At 35.7% G+C, this 22,828-nt stretch overlaps 2 protein-coding genes across 9 annotated transcripts in view; both read left to right on the forward strand.

Annotated features, from left to right (window-relative positions):
* rapgef4a (Rap guanine nucleotide exchange factor 4a) overlaps window positions 1-9,820 on the forward strand; it is a 57,397-nt gene extending 47,577 nt beyond the window's left edge. For 2 of the 6 annotated variants that reach the window (XM_054786645.1, XM_054786642.1), the window contains 9 exons: window positions 2,444-2,541; window positions 2,640-2,765; window positions 4,242-4,420; window positions 6,378-6,468; window positions 6,554-6,604; window positions 6,692-6,779; window positions 6,867-6,931; window positions 8,195-8,249; window positions 9,235-9,819. In XM_054786645.1, the coding sequence (XP_054642620.1) occupies window positions 2,444-2,541; window positions 2,640-2,765; window positions 4,242-4,420; window positions 6,378-6,468; window positions 6,554-6,604; window positions 6,692-6,779; window positions 6,867-6,931; window positions 8,195-8,249; window positions 9,235-9,365 (884 nt within the window). In that variant the 3' untranslated portion in view covers window positions 9,366-9,819. Of the gene's footprint in view, window positions 1-2,443; window positions 2,542-2,639; window positions 2,766-4,241; window positions 4,421-6,377; window positions 6,469-6,553; window positions 6,605-6,691; window positions 6,780-6,866; window positions 6,932-8,194; window positions 8,250-9,234 lie in introns of all 6 variants that reach the window. The other 4 variants (XM_054786646.1, XM_054786643.1, XM_054786644.1 and 1 more) reach the window with 3 other exon arrangements.
* A 1,702-nt stretch (window positions 9,821-11,522) lies between these two features.
* The window catches only part of map3k20a (mitogen-activated protein kinase kinase kinase 20a), a 41,293-nt gene continuing 29,987 nt past the window's right edge, over window positions 11,523-22,828 (forward strand). The window contains exons 1-4 of one of the 3 annotated variants that reach the window (XM_054787773.1): window positions 11,523-11,711; window positions 15,244-15,323; window positions 18,202-18,391; window positions 20,176-20,263. In XM_054787773.1, the coding sequence (XP_054643748.1) occupies window positions 18,233-18,391; window positions 20,176-20,263 (247 nt within the window). In that variant the 5' untranslated portion in view covers window positions 11,523-11,711; window positions 15,244-15,323; window positions 18,202-18,232. The remainder of the gene's footprint in view (window positions 11,712-15,243; window positions 15,324-18,201; window positions 18,392-20,175; window positions 20,264-22,828) is intronic. The other 2 variants (XM_054787772.1, XM_054787774.1) reach the window with 2 other exon arrangements.

Genomic DNA, 22,828 nt, shown 5'->3' on the forward strand with positions numbered 1-22,828 from the left:
TGAGATAGTTGTCAATCTCTCTTATGGGGCAAGCAAGGTGGCCACTTCGCTTCTGGCCCAGTAGCTTCTTCATGAAGGCAATGGGGTCTCCAATAAAGGCACTACGCTTCTGAGCCCGTTCCTTTCCCTTCCTTGGGTGCCATTCAGCCCTCTTCAACGTGATGAGCTTTTTCCTTATGATGTTGGTGAGTTCCAACAGAGCAGGTCTCTCCTCTTCCATGGCTGCCTTGAAGTGACGTCTCAAGGATTTCAGCTCTTGCCTCAGCTGGCTTATCTTGACTTCCTGCCGATTGAGCCACAATATTAATCTAAAAAATGGTAACATTACGGCAAGACATTTTGCAAGCATAACTTTGTAGTACTATGAGAAAAAAAAGGTTTTCACAATAATTTCCACAATATTAGTCATGAATTAATAATTCACAATTAATAAAAAATAGAGTGCAATAAAGATTTGAAGACTATAGTAAAATTGTGAAAATTGTACATTTTGTACGGAAGGGGTCAGTGTTCCCTCGCTACATTGCGGTTTACCCTTTGCGGATTCACTGTTTCACGTATTTTATGAAGTGCAATTTTGCATATATGTTTTAACAGCGTATGAACGCGCACTGTGTTCTGCATCCTTCTGGTGTATTATAGCGATCTATTGGTGCTCTGTTGTATGTGTCTGTTATTGTATTTACTATTGCTACCAGTAGAGGGTGTTGTATACTTATGTGAGAGTTGAAGACGTGTGCGTCTCCACCTCGTCTCAGTATGTGATTATGTGCTTGTACACGCAAATTAGGGACCCATGGTAGACAATGGCTGGCTAAATATAGAGCCACAAGAGTCCTTATTGGCTAAGGGAGAACCCGCCCATTGTGTTGTGCGTCCTGATTGCCTGTAGACCATTGTCAATTTTTCGCCTTTGTGCCGCTTCCTGTTGTGGTCAATAGCGGCTAGCAAACTAGCTAACTGTGTGAGCTGCTTGCCAACCACCAATAAACAATACAACAAGAAGAAGAAGCTAAGCGGTTAAATGAATCTATGATTTCAGGAGCAATATTTTTTAACAAGGAAGCAAAAACATTACAGCCCAAGGGAGCCAGGACAACGCATGGATTGATCATTAAAATTATAACGAAATTTGAACTTTGGGAGTGTTTAAACAAGAGAGAAATGTGAGAACATATTAATGCCTGTCTGAGAACAGTGTATAAAGTGTATGGTGAGGGGTTTTACAGCCTTGAAACATATACACTAGGTCCCCAACTTATGAACATCTGACTTGCGAACATTCGCGGATACGAACACAAGCCGACTGGTCTATATTTTATTTTATTTTGCCTTGTAGTCGCTCAATCAGTATTTATACTGCTACTGTACATGCTTGACCAGTAGAGGGCGCTGTGACACTGTTAATGGGACCAACAGGTCGAGTAAGACGCTGGGGAGAGAAAGCTACATTGTAGCTGTATGATACAACCCTGACAGAGCGTGTGATTAAAGTTTATGAAGAGTTAATAGGCCTGCTTAATTCTACACCAGCCACAGAACACTACCTCTTTTAGAAGAGTCTAATGACGGCGACCATTTGTCCTGTTTTTCAATATCTTCTCCTCCAACTCCACCACAATGACGTATGCTCGACCACTTCTCTTCAAAGGTAAATAACATTATCATTATGTATTATTATATCACTTTTATTATTGTTTTTTTTAATTAATTATCCTTGTTTAATATTACTACTGCATCCAAACTCATATTTACATACATACACATATACTATATATGTATACACGTACATGTAGTACCTATATCATTGGTAATATTACCTTTTCCCCTACTTAAGAACAATTAGACTTAAGAACACTCATCTGGAACCAATTGTGTGTGTAAGTTGGGTACCTAGTGTATAATCATTGTACACAAACTTGGCTACTTTGCAGATTTCACTTTTTGAGAACCCTATCCCCAGTGATAAATGAGGGAACACACTATGGAAGGATGTTGGCTAAGCTGACATCCATCATGGACAACACCTCTCACCCACTACATGACACTGTGGGTTGGTTCCCTTAGCAGCTCCTTCAGCACCAGACTGTTACACCCACGGTGTAAGAAGGAGAGGTTGCGCAGGTCCTTCATACCGACCGCTGTCGGGCTCTACAACACCTGCACCACCTGAACCATGTTGTAGTCACTATGTATTCTTTACTTGCGTATCTTGCTTGCTGCTGTAACAAGTGAATTTCCCTGCTGTGGGATAAATAAAGTACAATACAATACAATAATAGACTGTAGCCTGTATCACAAAGCTGAGATGTGGGCTGTTTATTTCTTGAAATATATGTAACTTATACCCCTGCTTTAAATCCTCTTGACAGGTATTTCTGTTGTGCAAAAGTAAAAAGACACATGGTCTAACCTCCTGTATGTGTTTGTGTTGAATGAGCAGATAAAGTCATGTTCAAACCCACGGATGTGTCAGTGTTCTCCACTCTCACCATCAACGGACGTCTCTTTGCCTGCCGGAAGGATCAGCTGGATTCTCTGGTACCTTTGAATTCACTGCCAACATTTGCATACTAATATTGTTTTAGTGTTATTCCCTTGGATTTGACCTTCCTGAAACAGTTTTTCCTCCTTTCTAGACCCCCGTGGCTGAGCAGGAGGGTCCGTCTACGGGCTCCATGTCCAGTTTTGAGTGGATGAGCTCCAAAGATGTTGCGTACCATTTGACTTCGTACGACTGGGAGCTTTTCAGCTGTGTACACGAGGTTTGTGGGGCGGGTGGAAAGTACTCATAAGGTGTAGAATGATTGATTCCTCATTTGAATATTTTGCCTTTTACGCACACTTACTGAATTCAATGCGAAAAACAGCTCTGAGTTTGTTTCAGCATACAGCAAACTATATAAACATATTGATTGGTCAATGAGTACCTCTCTGACAGTCAATGAAAAGTAAACATGATCTTCCTGGTAAAGACAGATGCTTTGATAAAGCCTCTTGTGGGTGCACCCCAGGAACCTCTGGTTTTTTGAAGGTCTTCGAATTCAGGTTTTCTCAAATGGTCTCCACCTGGGACCAACATTTTCCAATGGCCATTAAGTCACCACCCACTTTTATTTCAGTCATTTTTATTGATTTTTTTAAACATTTTTATTTAAGTCATTTTAAGTTTTTATTTATTTGTATTATTTATAATGCTTTTATTGAAATAATTTTTATTTTTAGCATTTTATATATTTCATATAAATTATACTGTATATGTATTTTAAAAATATAGTCGTTTTTATTTTTTATTTATCTTAATATTTTTTACACTTATTTAAGTCATTTTCTTTTTTTCTTTTTTTTTACTTACACAATCCACTATTATTTAAGTCATTTTTATTTTTATTTGTATTTTTTACAGTTTTATTTAAGTCATTTTTTATTTTTATTTATTCTGTTATATGTTATGCTTTTATTTAAGTTATTTTTATTTGTATGAATCTTTTTCTAATGTTTCTACACTTAGTCATTCTCTTTTTTTAATTGTTTTTATGTAAGTCATTTTTATTATTTGTATCATTTTTTTACACTTTTAGTTCAGTGATTTTTATTTTATTTATATTTCCTTATTTACTCACTGACATATTTTCCAATGGTCATTAAGTCGCGACCCACCACATTTTATTTTTATTAGCATTTTTTTTACACTTTTATCATTTTTATTTATTTATTTATTTTTATTTCTTACGCTTTTATCTAAGTCTTTTTTCTTATTTTTAGTTTTTTTAGACATTAGTTAAGTCATTTTTATTTGATTTAGATTTCCGTATTTATTTACTTCTGCCTACAAGTGTTTATTTATTTATATTATGTTGTATTGTGAAGTCAAACCAAGCAAATGTGTTTGTTTTTTTATAATCGCCTGTCATCGCCTGCATTTTGTCAAGGAAACGAGGGAGACCAAGATAACTGCATGCATGCAAATCATTCATGAAGTAAAATGAAATATCAAAAAGACCATTTTCCCTGCCAAGTGTGCACATACGGAGGAGGAAGATGACTAAAGTATTGCTCAATTGTACTTGAAAATAAGTCAGACGTGAGTTGTACCCTGTATATGACACATTTTAATATCATTTTTGACCCACCCAGAATGGATCCGTGACCCACGTTTGGGTCCCGACCCACCAGTTGAGAACCACTGATCTAATTGACCTGAAGGTCATTTGTGCTGGTCGTGTGTGTCTGTGTCTCAGCTGGAACTCATCTACCACATCTTTGGGAGACAACACTTGAAGAAAAGCACGGTGAACCTGGACCTGTTCCTGAGGAGGTTCAATGAAATTCAGTTTTGGGTGATCACGGAGGTCTGCCTGTGCCCTCAGCTCAGCAAACGTGTGCAGCTTCTCAAAAAGTTCATAAAGATTGCCTCCCAGTAAGAACTTGTCCTTACTTTCTCCTGTAATTAATTCTTAAGTAACTATCAGAGAAGTAGTCAGTGATCACACAATTTAAAAGGTTTTGAAATTGTATTAAAAAATAAGAGCAATATGCAGCATTTGGTTACAGCGCTAATGCTTGTAACAAAGTGAAAGTTAAGCTTGTGTGAGAGTGTGAGAACAACAATTTCAACTTTTTATCTCATGATTGACTTTATCTCGTAAATTCGACTTTTTATCTCATAATTTTTACTTTCTTATGTCCTCATTTCTTAGGTCTCATGAATTTCTTATGTCATAATTCTGAATTTTCATGTCATAATTTTCTATTTTTATCTCCTAATTTCAAGTTTTTATCTCATAATTATGACTTTCCTATCTCATAATTAGGAATTTTTATCTCATGATTTTGATTTTTATCTCACAATTTTGACTTTTTATGTCAGAATTTTGACTTTTTATCTCCTAGTTTTGACTTTTTATCTCCTAATTTCAACTTTTTATCTCATAATTATGACTTTCCTGTCTCATAATTATGAATTTTTATCTTATGATTTTGATTTTTATCTCACAATTTTGACTTTTTATGTCAGAATTTTGACTTTTTATCTCCTAGTTTTGACTTTTTATCTCCTAATTTCAACTTTTTATCTCATAATTATGACTTTCCTTTCTCATAATTAGGAATTTTTATCTCATGATTTTGATTTTTATCTCATAATTTCAACTTTTTATCTCCTAATTTTGAGTTTTTATCTCCTAATTTCGACTTCATCTCATAATTTCAACTTTTTATCTAATAATTTTGACTTTTTATCTCATAATTATGATGTTCCTATCTCATGATTTTTTAAAAATGTCATGACTTTTGTATTTCGTAATTATGGCTTTTTATCTTGTAATTGTAATTTTTATTTCATAATTTCAACTTTTTATTTCCTAATTTCAACTTTTTATCTCATAATTATGACTTTCCTTTCTCATAATTATGAATTTTTATCTCATGATTTTGATTTTTATCTCATGATTTTGATTTTTATCTCATAATTTCAATTTTTTGATCTCCTAATTTTGAGTTTTTATCTCCTAGTTTTGACTTTATCTCCTAATTTCAATTTTTTATCATAATTATGACGCTCCTATCTCATGATTTAAAAAAAAAAAATCTCATAATTATGACTTGTATTTCGTAATTATGGCTTTTTATCTCATAATTGTAATTTCTATTTAATAATTTCAACGTTTTATCTCATACCTTCAACTTTTTGTGTCATAATTTAGACTTTCCTATGTCATAATTATGACTTACCATTGGGATGTTGTTTTTCTTCAGTGGTGGAAACGGGCTTCCATAAAAAAAAGAGTGATGTTGATATTAATAATAGGCTTTTTCAGCTGATGCTCACGAAGGTATAGTACCTCAGTGTGTTCCGAACACTGCTTGTATGCAGACAGAGGAGGTAGTAAGTACTCCAGAACTTGGAACACGTGTAAGGATTAGTTGCACCAACTGCCAAGGCTTGATCAACCTCCATTTCTGCTTTAAATTGTTGACCCTTTTTGTGGTCCCTGAAACAGGCCTTTTTGTATAATTCTGAAATACACTTTATGTTTCACTTTTAGGAAACCTTACCTTTTTTTTTACCTCTGGCACTTCACCACTTACCTTTGTACCATTTCAAGCTATTCATTGGACACGAACCACTTGAATTTCATTACATAACTGGAGAAATAGTGGTGTTTTGACCGCTGGTGTATATAACTTCTGAGCATATTTACATATTTTTCACTCTGTGGCCCTCGCTGGAAAATGATTGGAAAGAATCTATAGGTTCTTATGGGAAAAATTGCCTCGTTTTTTGTACGTTTCTGTTTTTGTCAGACCTCTTGCAACAAATTATTGATCAAATCTGAGGCTTGTCCGTACTTATCTCTGAATTTCCTGTCCCGAAGCTGCAAGGACCACAGGAATTTGAACGCCTGCTTCGCCATCGTCATGGGGCTGAGCAACCCGGCAGTGAGCAGGCTGAGTCAATCCTGGGAGGTCGGTTCTTGCTAACGGGCCCCACTTTGTTCTAGCGTTCATCTCCTGGCGACATCTCAACGTGATCTTTCTTCTGTGTTCCCAGAAACTGCCCAGCAAATTCAAGAAGTTCCATGGAGAATTTGAAAATTTGATGGTAAGGCGATGTTTTAAAGCGTTTGTTCAAGTACGCTTGGTCATGTGGCATCATGCGCTGGTTTGAAGACGCTGACGCTTTGAACAGGATCCGTCCAGGAACCATCGAGCGTACAGATTGACCGTTGCCAAGCTGGAGCCTCCCATCATCCCCTTCATGCCGCTGTTGATCAAAGGTCACGACCTTTTTCATAGAAACACCTTCTGAACCTGTGTGCTCTTCAAACGTATTGCCCTCTCTCTCGCCCTCTCTCTCTCTCCAGACATGACGTTCACTCACGAGGGAAACAAGACCTTTATTGACAATTTAGTCAATTTTGAGAAAATGGTAAGGGTTTACAGTGCTTTATTATGTTATAATATTATATTATAATTATTATGTTTTAATAAAAAGGATTAAATGTGTTGACATCTATTTAAAGCCAAAGCTTTGTGTTATTATTAGTCTCAACATTTCAGCTTTTTTTCTTTAAATTGTGCCTTTTCTCTCTATTGTTCCCATTTTTTGTTAAATTTTGTTTCTACTCATAACTGTGTGTGTGCCTGAAATTATTTTTTTTAATTGAATTGATACATTTTGATGTATTATTTATATTTATATTATTTTGTATCTATTACTATAGACGTTACTTCACTTTTTAAAATAATCAAATGCATTAATTTTTGCATAAAGTATGGGTACATGTGCATATTATGTGTGTTATGTCCAAACCCCAGAGACACCCCGTACTGTACATTAATTAATTAATATGAATGAATGAATTAATTGAATACTTAATAGTACTACAATAAAAAATAAACATATACTAAATATAGATAGAAATATATTAAAATTAAGGAATTAAATAACTACATGATAATACAGCTTAAAATGAAAAACCTAGATAAATTACTATATATAATATAAATATATATATATATAATATATATTATATAATATAAACCAAGACCCCTTTTTTGAAAAAGACGCAAAACCCCACTTTTTTTTTAAAAAAAAGGAAAAGATTGTTTGTTATTGCACTTCTAAAATGTGTTGTTTCCATTATCCCATTAGATGTTACTAATATTAGTTATAATATTGCACTAATATAGATACCTGTATGTATTTCTGCTAATATACACATTCATGTCACACTGACTTGCTATGATTATCTGCGGGAGGCTATACTGTAGAAGCCTCTTGTTTCCAAAACAAGTCCTCCGCATGCTTATCACCTGATTCAAACATTTCAGCATGATTTTCTCCCAGAGCCGGCTGTTCAAGTTGTATTGATTTGTCGCTGCATTATCAATATGCAACTATCATAACTCCTCCGCCGTTGTTTTAGAACTTCTTTGAGATACTTTTCCCCCCCGCATCCTTGAATCACGTCTGCATCTCTCCAGGTCACTGGTGTGTGTGAGTGACGGGAAGAAAAGCCATTTGGCATTACTTAGTGGCTTGTACTCGCAGAATCCAGAAGATGACTCCAGTTCAGTTTTCTAAAAATAACAAATAGTAAATTAGGGTCAATAGGATATGGTTTTTTTTTTATAATTGTGGGTTCATTATTGATGTTTTTTTTGTTTTGTCTTTTTTTGTTGCTCCCAGCGGATGATAGCCAATACAGTGAAGATTGTCAGGTATTGCAGGAGCCAGCCGTTCAGTAAGTCACACAGCCAACAACCTAATAAGATACTGTACTGTATATATCATCACAATGATATCATAACAACATTAGGTACAGCTGCTGCACTAAACTGAAGTTTGTATTGTGTGAAACATTGTGTCTTTACAAAGGTAAATGGTATTCCTATAAAATTACTACATTTTTCCCCAAAAAAGTAAAGAATTATAGTAGGAAATGTATAATATGTCATACAAAAAAACCCTAAAAACATAGTCATATAAAAATATGAAAACCCTGGATCTGTACAAAAGTAGTATCAACTCCGGTCTTTGCCCTTTTTTTTCCAATTTTTGCTGTTTTTTTTTGTAATTCAACTTTTTTTTATAAATATTTTTTGTACATTTTCTTTTCGGAATTCCCATCCTACTATACGTTTTGCCCCAACCTAATTTCCCCAAAATGGCAACCTTATTTTGTTTGCTCTTTTTTTCCCAATTTTTTCTGTTTTTTATTTTTTATTTATAATTTATTTCAACTTTTTTTTATAATTTTTTTTTTACATTTTCTTTTCTAAAATCTAAAATGGCATTATTTTTTCCTCAATAAAATTTCAGCATTTTTTTTTTTACATTTCTGATGTGTTTTTTTTTTTATTTTGCGGCAATTTCAGCTTTCTTCTTGTAAATTTTCTTCTCGGAATTATGACTTCTGATTATTCCGATAACATACTTTCTCTTTCTCTTAATATTACGCTGTTTAAAAAATAACATATTTCTTTAATAAATGAACTCTACGCTACTAAAATGAAATTATTTGTGTCATCATTTTTCTTTTTCTATTTTGACTTTATCCATCCATCTATTTTCTATGCCGCTTATCCTAATTAGCGTTGCGGGGGTATGCTGGAGGCTATCCCAGCTGACTTCGGGTCCTACACCACCGCACACTGCAATCACAATAATACAATCATAAAATCATAAAATGATGAAATAAACGCCTCTCATCTGCCTATTTTCCCCAGCAGGTCCGGAGTCTCCGCAGGCGAACAAGAACCACTCGGAGGTGCGGCGCTACGTGCGTCACTTTAGCGTGATCGACAGCCAAAGGACGCTGACCCAGCTCTCTCACGGACTGGAACCTCGCAGATCTTGATAGGAGTCAGGGAAGGGCATAGGAGACAGGAAGCTTCACTGCACTCCAACACAGACAATCATCTGGCGGAGGAACCTGTCACACAGAATGATGTGTCAGTATGTTTCCACACATTCAGGCGTTAATGGCCGAATGTAGCTTTACACCACAGTGAAGCTCTCTATGGGACTTCATTCGATTATTGTGGATTTCAGAGGCCTAAATATGTCACGCTTTCCATGTATTATTATTTATACACACGTGTCAGCTTGTTTTATGTTGTAAAGTACACATATATTATAATATTCAAATTATATTTATTTTGCCATTAGCATGCAGATACGCTTCTTTGACTTCTTATTCTTCAACCTTTAAATATTTCAAAAGTCATATTACAATCATTGCTATGAATTATTTCAGATATAAAAAGAAAACAATTTCAACCAGTCATGTGTTGCTTTTTCACTACCGACTCGAGCAACCTGAGATAAGCGCATTTAGCAAACACGATGAATATTATGTCAATACGTCACGTAGACTAGGGGTGTCCAAAGTGCAGCGCAGGGGGCCTTTTGCGGCTCGCTGCTGTTTTTTATTGGCTAGCTGAACATTCTAGCGATATAGCAAGAAAACAACAAAAAAAAACCTCCAAAAATGGAAAACATTGCAGTCGTTTTACAAGAATAAAGTCAAAATATGAAGAGAAATAAAGTTGTAGTTTTTACAAGAATAACGTCCTACTATGAGGAAAAGTAACATCTTTAAAAATAATAAAAGATTCTGATTTTTTAAGTCGTCATATAAGAAACACAACAAATAAAAATTGGAAATTTTGGAAATTTGAATTTTTGGGTTCATTGGCCAGCGACATTCTAACTATACTTTAAATAAAAAGTAAACCAACAAAAATGGAAAATGGAAAATGGAAGACGAGATGAGAATAATGTAATGTGAGGAAAATAACGTCTTTTGAAATATCAAGAGACTTTTGTACAAGTTGTGATATTATGAGAAGCAAACATAACAAAGTTGTATTTTTTGGAAAATTAGGTTGTGGAAAATGTTATAATGCTATGAGAATAAAGTGAAAATATGGAATAATTACGAGGAGAACATTTAAAAGAAGAAAGTTGAAATCGTTGGAAAATTAAAAGCAGAAATGGAAAAAAAGCAGCTGTAATTTTATGAGAAAGTAAAAATATGAAGAGGAAAAAGTTGTATTCTAACAAGAAAAAAATGGCAATTTTACGAGAATAAACTCATAATATTAGGATAAATAATGTAATTTTAGTAGCATAGAGATTAATATTAAAATTAATTTATTATTATTATTAATTAAAATTAATATTAAAGAAAAATATATGTTTTAAGTTGCAATATGAGAAACAAAACAAAGTTGTAATTTTTGGAAAAAGTTATAATTATAAAGTCAAAATATTCTGGGAATAAAGTCATAATTATGAGAAGAAATTTTATCAGAAAATTGAAATAGTAAATTTAAAAAAACAACATAAATGGAAAAAAAAACAGCTGTAGTTTTATGAGAATAAAGTCTTATTCTAACAAAAAGCAGTTGCGCAATTTTACGAGAATAAACTAAAATAAACCAAATAATAAAATGAATAAAATTTTTAATAAAAGTTATAATATTATGGAAATAAAGACATAATACTACGAGAAGAACATTTCTGAGGATTATTCAAGAAGAATGTTCAAATATTTGGAAAATTTAAAAAAAAACAGTTAAAATGGTGGTAAAAAAAAAAGAGCAAAGAGTGAAGTTGATACAATTAATAGGCTTTTTCACCAAATCACAAAGCTGAGATGCATTGTTTGCTTGAAATATATATACTGTAACTTCTTAGCATCATTTTTCACTATGTGGCCCTCCATGGAAAAGGTTTGGGCACCCTGACAAATGGTACACTACTGCCATCACTCAAAAAAAAAAACAACTGCAAGTTGAAATTATTGGTTAAGCAAAATTTGAAAAGTGGTTGTGATTCTCAAAGCAGTTCAAAGTGGTGTACAGTACACACAAAAACAATGTTGCTGGTTAATGTTATGGATGTTTTCAAGTTTGCATCACTTCAAGTCCCCTGACAGCAGAAAAACGACCATTCTCGCTTAGTCCAGCAGAGGGCGGTGTTGTCATTGGCATTGGCGCTGCACATAAGGCCAGTCCTTCAACTTATGACAAGCGGATGGAAGAAGTTGTGCAACCAGTAAAACCACAGCGGAGAGTGTGTGGAAATACACTCAGCATTTTCCCGGAACACTTTGTTTTCCCGGTTCTTTGCTGCCAGTGTGTGCTCCGTCAACGACGAGCTGCTTGATGCCATAAACGCATCAAAGTCCATGCATGCGGTATGTACCCCAAGTCAACATTTATGTCAGGGCAGGGCATCCTCTTGTATGTTCCTTTCATCAAAGCCTGTTAGGCGATAGGCTTGACACTGATTTATTACACGTGTTCGCTGTTGCTTTTCTAAACAGTAAGCAGTTAATATGACAATGCTGCTAATGTCATGGCAAGTCTTTTATTTACTGTAAGAGTATTTTACTCTGCTGCTTGTTTTGATGGTCCAAATATTGATTGTGCTTTCAAAGGCTTCCCCCAGCGATAATAGGACTCAATGAGGAACTGGAATTATTTTTGTTTTTCATGAACATCCCAAAGTTTTCTAATAGCTCAAGTAACTATTTCAATACTTTGGCTGTGTCAGAAAATGCCCCCCATAGGCATCCATACTGTGCATGCTAGGTTGTCACGTGACAATCCAAATATGGCGGCGGTGATCTGTCGTATGTACATATACGCTACTGTACCCGCAATTTCCTTGTTCTTAGCAGCCATGTGTGGCTTTAATCTACAGTGTCTCATATTTATGGGACAGTCGTGACCAAAACATTTGGGCGTGCCTTAAATTCAGTGTTTTTATAACTCTGTGCCTCCGCATTTTTAAAGAAAACATTTTTCCTGTCTGCATGCAGTCAGCATGCATTGTACGGAAACAAGCAAGTCGTTTTTATGGGGCTTAAAGTCACTCCCAAAACTTTTTGCCCTGTCTGTACAGCTTGTATAGCAGTACAGTCTAGATTCCCAAAATGGGGTACGCGTATCCCCAGGGTTATGCCAACTGCAATAGGGGGTGCGTGAATACAAATGAAAAACAAGTAGCGCCTAACGTTCACAATTACGAGTGCGTCCTCAAGGCGCAAGGAGAATGGAGCAGTGAGGAGACAAGAGCATGAAGTTCGTTGCCCTGTGTGCATTATACAAAACAAATAAGTAAGTTATTAAATTATTATCATTTTTTTGTGCATTAATAGTGCTTAGTATATGATATATAGGTATATATATATAATATATGTTGTAATATATTGCTGTTTCAATCCCCGCACAGCGCAGCGGTGAAATCCTGTCACTGTGAGTAAATGAGCTTTTATTGTTGGTTGCAGTACAGTGATCCCTCGTTTATCGCGGCTGACTCCAGACCCGACAGCGAAATAGGATTCCTTTGTTATAAATGGAATATTTTCCTAGTTATGTCAGAATAGCTGTTTACGATCTTCTAAATAGGTTTTTTTTTAACATTATTAGAGCCATCTAGACATGAAAGAACACCCATATTTACAATGCTATTACCCAATATTGTAGATATAATCACAGAAAATAAGCCATTTAAGACAATTTACCTTGAAGGGGAGCTGAATCAGAGACGGACAGGAAGTGATGTTAGGGATTCAGAGTTGCGTTTTAGCTTGTTGTCGGCTATGGCTGCAACAGTAACCCGTGTTATTATTATTATTATTATTAATATTAGGGGTGCACAATAATTATCCGACCGATAATTATCAGGCCAATATGCAGGAATTATGACTTCAAACCAATAAATCCGATAACATTAAAAATAGCTCCAAAAACTCTCCAATGAGGCAAGATTACCCGTGTTGTGCGGGTGAGCAAATCAAGTGCTCCTTTTTTTCTCCTGCCTGTGACATTAACGGCCTGTCGTAACTTCCCCTGAGCTCACTTGTAAACAAACATTCACTTTCCAACATTTCGCCTGCTCGTTGTACCAATGTTGATGACCAAAAAAACCCATCGAGCACACAAAAAACCTTATCATCCACCTGAAACGCCAGCGCGTAGTTTAAAAAGTGCAAAGGGTTTACCAGAGACCTCCGTGGCATCACACCGGCTGCTCAGAGCGTGTGCCCGAATACAGTGCACCGCGCTGGGCCATGCCAGGTGGCTCCTCCCGCTCTATGCTCTGGTTCTCCTGATAGTGATGTTGTAATAGTAATTTCATGATATTTGATTAGGACTAATTAACAGTTGCAGTTGGTCAAATCCTAATTTGTTCCAGTCCTTCTTACCTCCAGGTGTGCACTAGTTACAGTTAAATTTCAATAAAAAAATATATGAAAATGTTTGTGGTTATTGGTACCATATTAAAGTAGAAAGTTATCGGTATCGGTTTCAAAATATGGTGCATCTCTAATTATTCCTACTATTGTTATTATTATGTTATTATTATTGTGCCTGTTGTGAGATAATGTAATGCAATAAAAGCCTGTTGTTCCGGCAATCAAGTCTGGTGCTTTTACTGACACCTAGTGACCAATCTAGAATACTACATCCACAAGTTGAATGGCGCTTACTGTATTTGTATTTTGGTTCATAGTATCCATTTGTATGCTTGAAAATGCTTAATTTGGGCCAAAAACACGTACTATTTGCTTAAATATATATATCGATTACAATCTGTATTCTACAGTCATCTCTATGCTACTAAAATGACATTATTTATCCTCCTAGTATTACGAGTTTTGTCTCGTAAAATTCAGACTTTTTTCTTGTTGGAATACAACTTTTTTTTCTTAATATTTTGACTTTATTCTTATAAAATTGCAGCTGCTTTTTTCCATTTCTGCTTTTAATTTTGCAACTATTTCAGCTAGAGCCCGACCGATATGGGATTTTTGGGGCCGATGCCGTTATTGGGGGCTGAAAAAAGGCGATATATCGGCCGATATATGCAACAACAGCGTTGATATACACAGGATATATACTGTACAACTGAATTATTCTCGTAAAAATACAGCTTTTTATCATGTAATATTTTGACTTTATTCTTGTAAAATTACTTCAGATTTTTACATTTTTGCTCTTGTTTTTATCTTTTTTTTTTTTTTTTTTTACTTTTCTTGTTAAATGATTCCACAAATATCCCCCAGGGTGCACTTTGGACATCATTGCTTTAAAGAATGGAAGGAGCTGTCAGTATGCTGCACCCCTCCAATCCTGAGCCACCGTAATAAGCATGAGTATGTACAGTATGAGTACAGTAAGATCCAGCTCTTACATCGGATCTCCTGCGGTTGTGCAGGTGTGCCTAATGAAGTGTCCGGTGAGTGTATGTGAGGACAGCTTAATCACTCCACTACGACGGCCGCGCTTAAATCCGTGTTTGCTCTTAAGCGGGAGCCATAAAGAATGAGTGGCGCTGAGCCGCCGCCCTCTAGTGACCCCGCTTGAGTGGACGGACAATGCAGGGGGGCCGTGCCCGTGGAGCAGCTTCCCGCCAGGGCTGAGTGTAGCGTGAATGCACGTTAATGGTGGTAAAGCAACGGCTCCCCTCTGCGACAATTGAGGCCCATCCCGCCGGGGTGGATAGCAATCTGAATGACGAGCAAGGTAACAGCCTTTTAAACGGCGTAATGGCTCAGCTGCAAATGGGGGGGAGAACCTACACGGGACCAATAACTGAGCTACACTTTGCTTTAATGATGGAATCATTCTTTTTACCATTACTGCAATTTATCTTTTTTTACAAGCTGCTTTCATCCACAAACAAAAAGGATGCCATCATCAATTTGTCTGGTGTTTTAGGTGTGCCGTTACGTCCTCAGCACCGACTGAACATGCACTACAGGAGTTCTAGTAGCAGAGTGTTCCCGTCAAGCTAAAAGGTTTGCTCCAGGTTGATTTGCAGTGGTGGATGGTGGCGCTTACACTGCATACATTGTAGTTTGTTGATTGGTCCACAGAGAATGTGTACTTCCATTTGGATGTGCATCCATCCATCCATTTTCTATACCACTTGTCCTCATTTGGGTCATGTGTGAGCTGGAGCCTATCGCAGATGATGTTGAGCGAGAGGCGGGGTACACCTTGGACTGGTCACCAGCCAATCACAGGACATGCAGTCAAACCTCGGTTTATGTACGTCCCGGTTTTCGTGTGATTTGGTGTTTGTTGAAAATGTGTTTGTCGAAAATTTTGCCTTGTACGATATTTCTGTGGAAAAAAAATGCCTCTGTTTTGGTGTTTGTCAGACATTTTGGAAGGAATTAATAACAAACACCAAGGTACCGCTGTACAGTCGTCCCTCTCAATATCGCGGTTCGATTATCGCTCCTTCGTTATATCGCGTTTTTCCCAGAAATCAATGAATTAATAAATGATGGCTGTTTTGTGGTAGACTATGGTTTATTATAGGGGTGTCCGATTTTTTGCCGCAAACTGATATGCCGATATTGTCCAACTCTTAATTTCCGATTCCGATATCAAACAATACCGCTATGTGTAACATCACATATCTTTTTCTTGAGTAAAATTGTTGTAAATACTCTTAAATGAGTACAGTTGTTTTGTTGGCTACTCCACCCATCTCTGAGTAGATCATTCATGTATTACATATTTTATATAAGATTTCATTTATTTGTAGTTAAGGGGGTGTCATTTAAAATACATGAATTTGCTGATTATTATGTGCCCTGCGATTGGCTGGCGACCAGTCCAGGGTGTACCCCGCCTGTCGCCCGAAGTCAGCTGGGATAGGCTCCAGCATACCCCCGTGACCCTAATGAGGAGAAGCGGCATAGAAAGTGGATGGATTATTTTGATTAATAGCTTTCAAGTTCCTATTTTATATTCGGAACACTACCTACCGATGTTGCCAGATATCACGTTTTTATGCTGGTATCGGCCCGATAATTATCGGTGGTCGATAATATCAGACATCCCTAGTTTATAATTACTCAAAACATTGAAATACAAGTGATATGTAGTATTGTGGTCACTACGCAGCAGTAATGACACAAATCATTGAGACATTACCTTACATGACATTACCTTAACACTGCATGAAGTCAGCCATGGCATGTCCGACATGATAGAGTGAAGAAGAGTTCTCCTCTCATTCAGTGTGGAAGTTTTTGGCTTCTTAAGGTTATAAGAAATAAATTTGAGGCTAACTGGTTAGATCGCGAGCTTGCCAGCTTGTTAGCTTGTTAGCTCACTAGCTTGCTAGCTAGTGGCCGTCTGGAGTCCCTGCAGCATAAGAGTTGCAATATGGTGGAAACATTGACTAATAGGATAATAATAATTTTAAAAATCGTATTCAGAAAGTCATAAACAGGTTTTCTGTGATCTAACTACAAAAATATTCAATTTAATAACATTGAATCCTATATTGTGGAAATTAAGTTATATTTCGGTGGTTGGGGTTGTAATCAATTAAATTAAGTGACGTCACTGTTGTAAAGCAACACATGGAGATATGTTAAGAAGCTCTTTGTTCCTCATTTTTGTTTTCTTCTTTAATAATCTTAAAAATGTTTTCACTTTATTACCATAATTATTACATAATATTATAACTCCCCACCCCATATAGCCTACTTCAGAAAACCTTTTTGAAACACATTTTTACAAACTGTGACATTTATTGCAAAACAACAAACAACCATCATAAATAACAGCTTACAACCAGCAGTCTAACATTTATAAAAAATTGAAAATGTATCAAATATACCTATGAAATAGAAATAGCAATATATCTGTGTTTATACCCTTGTTTATACCCTTGTTCATTCTGTTTAAAACCGAAAAATTCCCACAGTACTGATGTTGCGTTCGCCTTAAAAACTGCCGCTTCTGTGCCTTGATTCATGTTAGCATATGCTGTCTCAAGGCTAATTTGGTCCTCCAGTGTATTGTAATGGTTTCATTTGATTTTGAACATCCACACTGGTTACATTAGAATACATGACATGCTACAATTCACAGTGCTACATGTCCGAAAAGGAGTAGGAAGAAGCAAATTACAAGTGAATTCATGTAAAATTGCGACCTTTTTGTCTCGTCAAAATATGACTTTTTTCTGTTAATATTTTGACTATATACTGTAATAACTCCATATCAAATTATATTTCTACTCTTGTTTTTTTCCCCAACTATTTTCTTTTTGGTCGTTTTTATGGTCGTTAACATGAGAACTGCAGTCAAATTTAAACATTTTGCTGTATAACTTTAGGCTACTAAAATGACGCTATTTTTCTTCATAATATTACATTCTTCTCATAACATTGCGACTTTTTCTCGTTTTTCTCTAAATTTTTTTTCTTTATTCTTGTAAAACTGCTGATTTTTCCATTGTGTTGTTGATTTTTATTTTTTATTTTTTTTAGTTGTTAAATTATATTTTAGTGTGTGCTGTGGGCCAATAAAAACCAGCAGCGGGCCGCACTTTGGACACCCCTAAGCAGAATATTCTTTTTAACTAAAAGCCAAAGAAAAAGCAGAACATGTGCATGAGTTAATTATTTGATGGTGCATGACAAGGTTTTGTCCAACGTTGAATATTTTGGTGGCGTTAGAAATTATAGGGCTTCAAAAGAGTTCATCAACTGTACCTTGTGTATCGGACAAATGTCTAGAAGATGTCCAGTGCTGTACGTTGTGGTGGTTGACTACCACATAATTTAGATTAGAGAGCAGTTTTCACACACGTGGAGGAAACACACACGCGAAGCGTAATTCCCACCTTCTGTCCTTATGACTTTGCAGAAGCAGCATCGGCGCCGAGTGTCAGAATGAGATGTTGTCTCATAGCGGCTCCTTTGTGGAAATCAAGTTCGATGACATCCACTTCTTCGAGAACTGCGGCGGCGGCAGCTTCGGAAGCGTGTACAGGGCCAGATGGATCTCACGGGACAAAGAAGTGGCGGTGAAAAAGCTGCTCAAGATTGAGAACGAGGTGGGAGTCATAATTGCCCCGCTTTTTTCATCTACTTTTTTTTTTTAATTGTCACGATTGTAATCACTTTAATTGTGAGCCCATTTAGTGGGATGTGGTGCGACTTGTGCACACGTCGCTCATGGTCATTACGCTCCTGAAGCGTATGGCAAAAGAAAGCTTATTTGGCACACTTACTACACGGTTTGTCCCTGAAGCTCCTTTCGCCTTACACGCTCATTATCTTTAAGGCAAAACATGAATTAGAACGCTTCATTTGTTAGCCTCTGACAGAGTGCTGAGAGCAGGGATCCATTCTGGGCCGCTCGCAGACAGCTAGTCAAAAATGACATTCAACTATGTAATACACAGTCGTCCCTCACAATAGTCGCTCAATTGCAGTTTTTCAAAAATGAATGAATGAATAAATCGTCACTGTTTCATGGTTGACTGTGGCATATTATTAGTCCAAAAATATTGAAAGACAAAGGTATGTGTAGTATTCTGGCCACTGGGTGTCAGTAGTGAGACGTGACATTAGATGACGGCACACCGTATGTACTCAGACATGGCATGTCCGACATGATAGAGTGAAAAGAAGTTCTCATCGTGGCTTTTTTTTCTCGTTAGATTATGACTTTTTTCTGTTAATATTTTGACTTTATTCTCGTGAAATGACAGCTGTAAATATTTTGACTATTTTAAGTATTTTTCTTCTCGTAATTACAAGTTTATTCCCATAATCTTTGGACTTCATTCTCGTATTAGGGCTGGGCGATCCGGACCAAAACTCACACCTATACTCACACATATTTAGGTTGAATATCGATACATGATATATATCCCGATATTTTTTCCGCAAAGTGAGTTTAGACAAAATCAAAGCCAAATATGTGTGTCAAGTTGTTTTATTACAATAAATACTTTATATGAGGAGGTTTTGGAAATCTTAAAGCTTCATGCAAGATGCACATTAAAAAAATCTGATCCAAAAATAGCTGCTAAAATAAAGTAGGCCATTCTCTTTTTGAAATAAATATAGAAAAATTCAAATAGAATCAAATAGAATAGAAGGAACACCAACCTGTCAAGTGCACCAGGCTGAGCAACTGTCTGTCTAACTTCCTTGTACATTTGTGGTAGAGCTTGTCGTACGAAATAATTGTGACTGTGAAGCTCGCTGGACATCGCAAGTCCATCATTTTAAGCAGGTTTTTTAAGGTTTTTTCCACTGTTGCAACGAGGACCATATCTTTAGCAATGTGATAGGACACCGCTTTGTGGCAGGAGTCGTGCAGCCAGCGCGCAGCTTCACACATTCCTCGTTTTGGGGTTTGTGCCAAATTTTAAGGGGGTGAAAAATATTTTTTTAATGCTCTGAATTCAAAGAACCTCCACATTACTGAGCTACAACGGACTATTAGGGCCACATTCTTCCACCGCAGACGCTGTCGCTTCGACTGATCAATGTTATTGCATTAAATATGTATAGTTATGTGTATGAATGTTTAAAAAGATGACATCATTGATTTTAAAAAGGGTATCTTTAGAATATTTTTAATGTAACAAATTTTTAGTTGTAGTACACACGCAAAACACAAAATACCCTACAAGATCACACATTGCAAAATATAAAAGTTATCTTTTGGTGTGGACGCATGTGTTTTTTTAGAAATGTGTACGAACATGTACTATCTGACACACATTGTTCAATGAATGCCCACATAACTGCACATGACTGCATCTGTACTTTTCCCTCCTCAATGAAAACTACTTTCCTGTCCTTTGTGTGTGCGCCCCACCAGGCTCAAATCCTCAGTGTCCTCAGCCACCGCAACATTATCCAGTTTTATGGCGCCATTGTCGAGGCTCCCAATTATGGAATCGTTACTGGTAGGTTTTTGAGATTATCAACAGCTGCATGCATGAGCACTATCCTTAATACAACATGGAGAAATATGTTGCCCGGTTGCCATGGTAACGTTAGCGGAAGTCTTGGGGAGGATGCTTTCTCCTGTGCATGCATAAATAAACTGCATCTATCCATTAACGCCATTATTGATGAATTATTATGAATATTTTTTATGATAGGCAGAGCCCTCCAGGTAACACATCCGCTAAACTGACACACAAATGTAAAATGAAGTTTTGTTGTACGTCATTTTAGCAGCATAAAGTTTACAACTTATAGAAAGTCTTGGAAGAAAAAATTCTGACAAGAAAAAAAAGTTTTCTGAGAATACATTTATAATATTAAGAGGACATTTTTGCATTTTAGTAGCATAAAGATTAAATATTCAGGAAAAAAATCATTTCTTTTTAAAAATGTAATATGAGAAACAAAACAAAATAAAGTTGTCATTTTTGGAAAATTAGGTTGTGGAAAAAATTCTAATGTAACGTCAAAATATTGTGGAGATAGAGTCACAATTATAAGAGGAAAATTTACAAGACGAAAGTATAAGTAGTTGGAACATAAAAAAACAGCAGAAATGAAAAAAACAGCTGTAATTTTACGACAATAGTCAAAATATTGAGAGAAAAAAGTAAAAAAGTTGTATTCTAATCAGAAAAAGTTGCAATATTATAAGAATAAACTCATAATATCATGAGGGAAAATAATGTTTCATTAGCATAAAGTTTAAATATTAAAGAAAAATTTGTTAATTTTTTTTAACTATATGAGGAACAAAAATAAAGTTCCTTTTTTTGGAAAATTAGATTATGCTAAAAATGTCAATATTACAAGAATAAAGTCAAAATATTGTGCGAATAAAGTCATAAAGAACATTTACAAGAAGAAAGTGAAATAGTTGGGGGAGAAAAGTCAACAACAGCAGAAATGAAAAAAACAGCTGTCATTTTACGAGAATAAAGACAAAACATTCAGAGAAAAAAGTCCTATTCTGAAAAGAAAAAATTGCAATTTTCTGAGAATATTATGAGGAAAAATAATGTATTTTTATTAGGATAGAGTTGAAATATTAAAGAAAAAATAGATTGCATTTTTTTCCCTTTACAAAAGTCAAGTGAGAATGTATTGGGATGTAATGGGATGTATTTGCAGTGAAGAGGCTGGTGGGTGTTCGTGTTTATGAAAGGCAGAATCTAATTAGCAAAATGTTTATTGAGTATCCTCGCTCATTTCCTGTGTTGACACGGTGCAGCCACAGCCGATGTGCTTGCTTTTGGAGGGGCAGGCATACAAGGTTATTGCAATGTTTATTGCTTCTGCTCAGCTAAGGAATATTAGCTGCTGGTTTATGGCGGGCAAAGGGGCTTTTTGGTGTGACTTGTTCGGCAAGGCTGTTGTTTGAAAGGCAGGAGTCGTTTGCGTCAGAGCCACACACGTCACAGTTGTACTATCTGTGGAATGTGGACGCATGTGCGTGAAGGTGCGAAGTGCAAGCACATGCTGGTGTGGGCTTGTTTACGCACGCCGCTTTTGGCCTTCTTAATGTCAGCTAATGTCAAATTTAGACAACATATTAGTATTGTGCTACCTTGACGGTTCAGCGTGTTTCACAATTTGGAGTTGGGCCAACATATTTGTTCAAACTCTGCACCCAAGTTTTTTGACATAATAGTCGATGATGATTTCTCGTAGCCGTGTGCATGACTCGGCAAAAGTGTTGTTTCAGCCAAGGTTAGCACCGCTTCCAGTTTGGTAGCTTTGTACTTTGGGTTTTTCCTCCATTGCTGTTGCCTTGGTAGAAATTTGGAGCAGCAATGGAGCAGTTTTTTGTGAACATAAAAACTACCACATACTGAAAAATATTCTGACTTTATTCCCATGATATTTTGTCTTTATTCCCATAATATTATAACTTTTTCTGCAACCTAATTTTCCAAAAATAACAACTTTATTTTGTTTGTTTCTCTTATTATAACTTAAAAAAATATTTTTTCTTTAATATTTCAACACTATGCTCCTAAAATGACAGCATTTTTCCTCATAATATTACGACTTTGTCATAAAAAAAAAACTTTTTTCTTTTTATTTTTTGACTTAAAGTCATAATGTTACAGGAAGGAAATTTACAAGAAGAAAGTTAAAATAGTTGGAAAATTTAAAAAAGCAAAACAGCAAAACTGGAAAAAACAGCTGTAATTTACAGTTACAATCTTATCTTTTTTTGCTTTTTTCTCATAATATTACAACTTTTAAAAAATAAAATTTTTTCTTGAATATTTCAACTCTTTGCTACTAAAATGACATTATTTCTCCCCATAATATTCCAAGTTTATTCCTGTAAAATGTCACAATTTTTTCTTGTTAAAATGCAATTTTTTTCTTAATATTTTTATTTTATTCTCGTAAAATTAGTTTTTTTTTATTTCTGGAATTTTTTTTTATTTTCCACCTATTTCAACTTTCTTCCTGTAAATTTTCTTCTCGTAATTATGACTTTATTCCCATAATATTATAAATCTTTCCCTAACCTAAATATTTTGTTT

Source organism: Dunckerocampus dactyliophorus, chromosome 9, assembly GCF_027744805.1.
Source record: "Dunckerocampus dactyliophorus isolate RoL2022-P2 chromosome 9, RoL_Ddac_1.1, whole genome shotgun sequence".
In the NCBI taxonomy this organism is placed as follows: Eukaryota; Metazoa; Chordata; class Actinopteri; order Syngnathiformes; family Syngnathidae; genus Dunckerocampus; species Dunckerocampus dactyliophorus.